Here is a 6457-nt window from a genome sequence, read left to right on the forward strand (position 1 = left end):
GAAGGGATGGGAGGGGGAGCGAAAAGTGCGGAAGAGCAGGAAGTGAGGCTCCGGGAGAGGGCGGGCTCAGCATTTTTGCCCAATTAGAGAGCGAATAAGAAGGGCGCGACAACAGGAGAACGGAAGTTAAGATCTTGCGCTGCAGGAGGAAGGAGGTGTTCCGCGGAAGCTTCTTCCTTCTTTCAGGCACGGGTTGCGCGTGCGCCTCTGCACATTCTAGTGCTTTCTAGAAAAGTGGGCGGTAGGGTGGAGCTTGGAGTTGGGGTGTGACGAGAGAGGGCGGGCCCTTCGCGGGAAAGCTGGGCTTCTGAGCGAGTCCCGCGTGTTCGCTTATAACGGTCTTCAGAGAGCACGTGGCGAGTCACAAGCTTGGATCCTAAGCTCACGGGCATAAGCTTGGGGGCCTGAACCTGGGTGGGACGGGCAAGAGCTTTACATGGGCCGTATGGGAAAAATGACGGTTTCTGAAGAGAAACTGCATCTTGCGCTTCCCCGGTTTCTCCGATTGCCCAGCCAGGCTGTGTGTGGATCCGACAACGAACGCACGACGCTTTGCGACCACAAGCCCTAAACAAAGCAACGTGCAGTTATGGGGGCCTTACGCCCGCGACTCTGGCGAAAACGCTGCGCCCCGCCCCCAAGCCCATTGCTTTGACATGGTTGGCGGACTCCATCGTCACGTGCACCCCAGCGTAGGCAGTGATTGGAGGAGCCGAAGTAACAGATCGTCCCATCAGCCGCTCGGCAGCGGGGCTTGTTAGTTCCGGGTCGAGGCGTAGGTGACCTCCGGAATCCGAAAGCTTTTCCATGAGTTATGGCTGCTGCCGGCGAGCGGCTGGGACATCGGTGAGGAAAGAACGCGAGTCTTTTCCGAAGCTTTGTCCACGATCCCTCGGCGATGGCGCTCCGGTCGCGGCTCTGGGAATGGCTGTGGGTTTGCAGGAACCCTGGTAATTCCCTCTTCTCTCAGACGACTCCCCAGGGCCCGCACAGTAAGTGTGCATATGCAAGAAGTGTTTATATTCAACCCCACCGAACAGTAAACTGGCCAACAGCATTGTGCTGACAGTAGGAAATTAAGAACCAGGGTCTGTGATGATTGTACCCTGTGACCAGATTTATCTGTTCTCTCCCTTTCGGTGGGTGGATGGGGATAGAGGTTGGGTCACAGTCCTGTTTTGTCCGCGTTTGTCATTTTTTAAGATACATGTGGTGGTTCCCCTTCTTAGGGTGTGGGGTCGCAGCGCTCTCAACCAGTTCCAAGCCAGCCACGAAGCCTGAAGTGGACCCTCTGGAAAATGCAGCTGTTGCCCCAGAGTTCACCAATCGGAACCCCCGCAATCTGGAGCTCTTAGGTGTGGCCAGGAAAGAGCGGGGCTGGGGGACAGCGTGGCCCTCCCGTGAGTTCTGGCACAGGTAGTTAAGTCGGCTAGTTAACTGACCCTACAGAACAGTGCACGGTGCCCTATAAATTGTTTTCATCAATTCAGTCAACGGGCCAGATATTTCTGGAGATTTTCTCCGGAAACTGCTGTTTGGTGGTGGAGGAGGGATTAGTGGACGGGCGGGGGGGGGGGGGGGGGGGGCAAAGGGGGGGAGGGGTGGCCCTGGGGAGACAGACAATAAATAGGTGTCAGAGAGAAAATTTAAAGAGGGTGATATTAGGATGGGGAGAATAGGTGCCTGCTAACACCTCTTCTGAAAGATAAGACAATCTGTCAAGAAGAGCATTCCCAGCAGAGGAAATGGCTAGGGTGGGAATGGGCTTGTGTGTTTTTGAAGAACTACAAGGCTAGTGTACCTGGAGCTCAGTGTGCAAAGGAGTGAATAGAGTAAGATGAAAATGGAGAGGTAGGTAGGAAACAGATCATTAACTTTGTAAATTGAAGTAAGCACTTTACAGTTTTTCACAATAGTGGGAAACTGAGAGAATTTAATGAAGTTTGAGCTTGAATTGAAGATCATTCTAGTTGCTTTGGGGAAAAATTTGTAAGGGGGGGAAGGACAGAAGCAGAAAGACAAGTTAGGAGTCTGTTCTTTGTTAGAAAGATGGTTATTTATTGAACACGTTGTATTTGCCAGGAACTCTTAGTTGCTTTATGTGCATTTTGTCATTTAGCCCTTAAAATTACTTTATGAAGCAGGTACAGTAATTTCCTCCATTTTATGGGAGCAAGAGAATCAAGGCTTTGGGGGATAAGGTTAATAAGCTCCAGAGCTAAGTTACAAACATGTTTTGTCTGACCTACTAAGAGCCCAGACAGTATAAATTGTTACAGTAATTACAATTATTGTGCTGTGCTGCTTTATGTTGGTGTTTATTTGCTGGTTATATACTTGGTAAGCATTTGTTGAAAATGGAATATTTCTTAAGGACTGTATAAAATTGTAATTGGAAGTTACATAGGAGTTGTAATTGTGTGATACGTTCATTCAACAAACATTAGGCCTATGACACTTCTTAGGCATCGTGCTAGATGGAGGAGATGCAAAGATAAAGTAAATGACATCCTTGTTAGCAAAAATTTTAACTTTTGTTGTGGAAGATGGAATAGGGATAATAAAATTTTACAGTTGCTATGACGTATTTTTACTTAGTGTACGTAGGAAGGAGTCAAAGGCAGTAGGCAGATCACTTGAATTAATCTAAAATTCTTTTGACACATTCAACCTATTTACTTAATATTTGGATCATGTAAATAATTAGAGAACTATTTTCCCACCTTTTTTTCCCCTATCTGCTATATTCATAGTATTATCAGTATAGAATTTTGGCGTATTATAATGGGAAGTGACCTTAGAAAGGATGAGTCCTATGCCTTTGTTGAACAAGTGGTTTAAGACAAGGACCATGGGTCAGAGTTGGCTTGCAAGCTAAAAATTTCCTTTCTTTAAAACATGAAGAAGAATTCCAAAGAAAAATATTTTGTGATGTGAGAATTATATAAAATTCAAATTTCATTATCCACAAAGAAAGTTTTATTGTAACCCATTACCACTCATTCTCACCTGGCTGTTCTAGTATTACTATGGCTGAGTCGAGCAGTTGCAGGAGACCCTATGGCTTACAAAGCCTAAAACATTTACTATCTGAGCCCTTATGGAGAAGGGTTGTTGACCTTTGATTAAGAAATTGTGGTTTTTACTAGGGCTACGAGCAAAACCAAGGGTGGAACCCACATTTCTCAATCTAGTGCCTTTTCTGCTGTTTCACACTAAGAATCCTAGCGTGATTTCTAATTTTGGTGTTTTCTTTAATGTGAGCTTAATTTTTAAATGTGTAATATAAATGTATGCTGTAAAATCCAAAGAGCAAACAGGTTTTCTGTGTATCCTTTTGGAGATAATTTGTGCATGTAAGGATAAACTTGTAGCTTTTAAATTACAAATATTAGGGTACCTGGGTGGCTCAGTCTGTTAAGTGTAAGCATCTGCCTTTGGCTCATGTTAGGCTCCCTGCTCAGCTGGGCGCCTGCTTCTCCCTCTGCCAACCACTCCCCGTACTTGTGCTTTCTCTCCCCGTGTCTCTGTCAAACAAATAAATAAAATATTTTTTAAAAATTACAAATATTAGCATACCACATACACTGAATCCTCTCTACCTCCTTCAGAATACACCTTGGAAATCCTTTGTGTTGTTTAGGAACGTTGGCTCTGGAGCCAGACCCCTGGACTGAAGTCCTAGCTCCATTAACTTACCATTAGTTGTAATCTTGCTAAAGTTACTAAACCTTTTTGTGTCAGTTTCTGTGGCCTTAAAAAAAGAGAGAAAGAAAAAAAAAGAATGAGAGATCATTTTGAAACATGAGTTCTGCCTGTAGCAAGACAGTGCCCGGCATAGTAGGTGCTCAGTGAACGTCAGCAGCAGCACTGTTCTAAGTGCTACTTCTTTCTTTCTGGTAACTACAGAATACCACCATGTGGGTGTTTTAGTTAGCTAGCTGCATATTGATGATTACCTTAATGATTCCAAACAGTGTAGCAATGAATTGCTTTGTCCATGCATCTCATCAGTGAGGGGCATAGTTTCATAGGCCTAAGAGTCTTTAATATTTTGTTTCTGTGAACAGTGTGTTCAAATCCTTTGCCTATTAAGGTATTGGTCTTTTTTTTTTTTTTTGAACTGATTATAGGAAGCTTCTTTACGTATGGAAATTAGCCCTATGAATAATGTGTGTTTAAAGTATTTTTTGTTTCTTGCTGCCTTTTGACTTCAGTTTACTGTTTTTTTGAATTGTAGAAAACTTTTGTCAGTTTTTTCTTTATAAAAGCTGGATGACATGTTTGATGTCTTATTAAAATAGGCTTACTTTAGACTCTTAATCATAGGAAACAAACCGAGGGTTGCTGGAGGGGAAGGAGGTGGGGGAATGGGAGAACTGGGTGATGGACATTAAGAAGGGCACGTGATGTAATGAGCCCTGGATATTATATAAGACTGATGAATCACTGACCTCTATCTGAAACTAATAATATGTTATATGTTAATTAATTGAATTTAAATAAACTAAATAGACTTACTTTGAGGTTGTAAAAAAAATCTGGCTAGTATTATGATTTCAGTTTTTAATTTCAATCTGATCAATCGTGCATTTATTTTGGTGTTAGCTGGAAAGTAGAAACATAGAGTAAGTACATCCTTAGTCATTGGAAGGTCACAGCTTAGCTGTGCCTCCTCAAATCCTTTTTTGAAGTGATGCTGTGTAATAATTATTACATCTCAGAAATACCAAATTTCTCTTGGATATTTGAGGTTAAGTGGAAATGTTTGGTTGTTATTGAGGATATCCTCATGAAGACAGGAAAAACAGCTTTCCCAAGTCATATCCATATTCCCAAGTTCTATCCAGGTTAACTGTGATGAAGTAAATGAAACAGACATTGCATTCTTGAGAAATACATAGGCATTTATTCCCCTGAGTCCATTTATCTTTAGGATTCTTTTATGATTTTATTCTCTTCTCATCTCATGTAGGTTGCGAGTTATAAGGACTCAGCATCACGTAGAGGCGCTGGTTGAGCATCACAACGGCCAGGTTGTGGTTTCAGCCTCCACTCGGGAATGGGCTATTAAAAAGCACCTTTACTGCACCAAAAATGTGGTGGCCTGTGAGAGTATAGGACGAGTGCTGGCAGAGCGATGCTTAGAGGCAGGAATCAACTTCATGGTCTACCAACCCACTCCTTGGGAGGCAGCCTCAGACTCGGTATTTTGATTTTCATGTACTTATTTTTAAAAGGTATTACTTCTTGGGGCACCTGGGTGGCTCAGTCGTTAAGCGTCTGCCTTCGGCTCAGGGCGTGATCCCGGAGTCCTGGGATCGAGCCCCACATTGGGCTCCTCCGCTGGCAGCCTGCTTCTCCCTCTCCTACTCCCCCTGCTTGTGTTCCCTCTCTTGGTGGCTCTCTCTCTCATATGAATAAATAAAATCTTTAAAAAAAAAATAAAGTATTACTTCTTGACAGCAGGTGCTTATGTAGTAACAATAGTTGCATTTATCATGTTCTTTCCATGTGGCACATGCTGAGGTGGGTATCCTGACATGCGTGACCTCATTCCAGCCTCATAGCAGCCCAGAGGGTCAGGAGTAGTATGGCCAAGTCACCTGAGGCTGGCTTGTGCAGACTGAGTCCAGGGTGACTGACTCTACAGCTGCAAAGTCTACCACTCTGCTTCCCCGTCATGTGTTAACATCTCTCTGTATGATGAAACGCTACTAATCTTTGACATCCCTTCACTCTCTTACCTATGTCATTATTAAGATCACTTTCTGGAAAATCAGTGTAGGCTTGAAGTTAGCAAGGAGCAAATCAGCTGTTTTCGTTCTCTTGGGAAGCGAACTGTTTATTGTCAGCTTCCTCGTTGTGCTGACTTAACCTTTTCCTTTTTCCGGATCTTCAAAATCAGATGAAACGACTACAGAGTGCCATGACAGAAGGTGGTGTGGTGCTGCAGGAACCTCGGAGAATCTATGAATGAAAAAGGAGCATTATTCTGAATGTGGGAATATAAAGCCGTGAACTGTCCCGTCCTTCAGAAGAGAGCATCTGGAAGAACAGCCAGCTTGGAAGTTTTGTATAGTCATGTAACAGTGGAATGTTATTACTAGTTAAGGTCATTCCCTTGTGTGTGTGTTTTGTGTGTGTGTGTGTGTGTGTGTGTGTGTGTGTGTGTTGGGGGGGCGCGGTGGTTTAATCAAGGGCTAAATTCTTCCCCCCTGTTGGACAGGAGAGAAGTATCTGAGAAAAGCTGTTGCCAATTATAATTAACTTCCCAAGGGCAAATTAAATGTTGTTTATAAGAATAAATGCAGATTATGAGCAGTTTCTGGTTACATGAAATCTTTGCCTTTGAGCCCTCTGTGGCAAGAAGAGGTTTGTGCAAACTGTTACCCTGTCCAGCTCATAGTGGTTGATCTCAATAAATGATAGCTGTTGCTGCTCACGGTGTGGATCT

The 6457-nt window shown here is 43.6% G+C and overlaps 1 protein-coding gene across 3 annotated transcripts; it reads left to right on the forward strand.

The window, feature by feature from the left end:
• The first annotated feature begins 131 nt into the window (after positions 1-131).
• On the forward strand, positions 132-6445 carry MRPL18 (mitochondrial ribosomal protein L18). Of its 3 annotated transcripts, none has more exons than XM_019806072.2 (4): positions 132-950; positions 1230-1416; positions 4976-5058; positions 5909-5976. In XM_019806072.2, the coding sequence occupies exons 1-4, from the start codon at positions 899-901 to the stop codon at positions 5974-5976; spliced, it is 390 nt and encodes a 129-aa protein (XP_019661631.1). In that variant the 5' UTR covers positions 132-898. The 3 variants fall into 3 exon arrangements, with proteins under 3 accessions (XP_019661631.1, XP_002925384.1, XP_011230791.1); XM_002925338.4 differs by having other exon boundaries at positions 274-950; positions 4976-5207; positions 5909-6445; XM_011232489.3 differs by having other exon boundaries at positions 301-992; positions 4976-5207; positions 5909-6445.
• Positions 6446-6457: the final 12 nt, after the last annotated feature.

Source organism: Ailuropoda melanoleuca, chromosome 10, assembly GCF_002007445.2.
Source record: "Ailuropoda melanoleuca isolate Jingjing chromosome 10, ASM200744v2, whole genome shotgun sequence".
NCBI lineage: Eukaryota > Metazoa > Chordata > Mammalia > Carnivora > Ursidae > Ailuropoda > Ailuropoda melanoleuca.

Bases quoted from the DNA above. Each gene is read 5' to 3' on its own strand.
- MRPL18 (XM_011232489.3), top strand. From the start codon at position 899: ATGGCGCTCCGGTCGCGGCTCTGGGAATGGCTGTGGGTTTGCAGGAAC. The intron at 1,417-4,975 runs GTAGTTAAGTCG...CATCTCATGTAG, and splicing joins TCCCGTGAGTTCTGGCACAG to GTTGCGAGTTATAAGGACTC. The intron at 5,208-5,908 runs GTATTTTGATTT...CTTCAAAATCAG, and splicing joins GGGAGGCAGCCTCAGACTCG to ATGAAACGACTACAGAGTGC.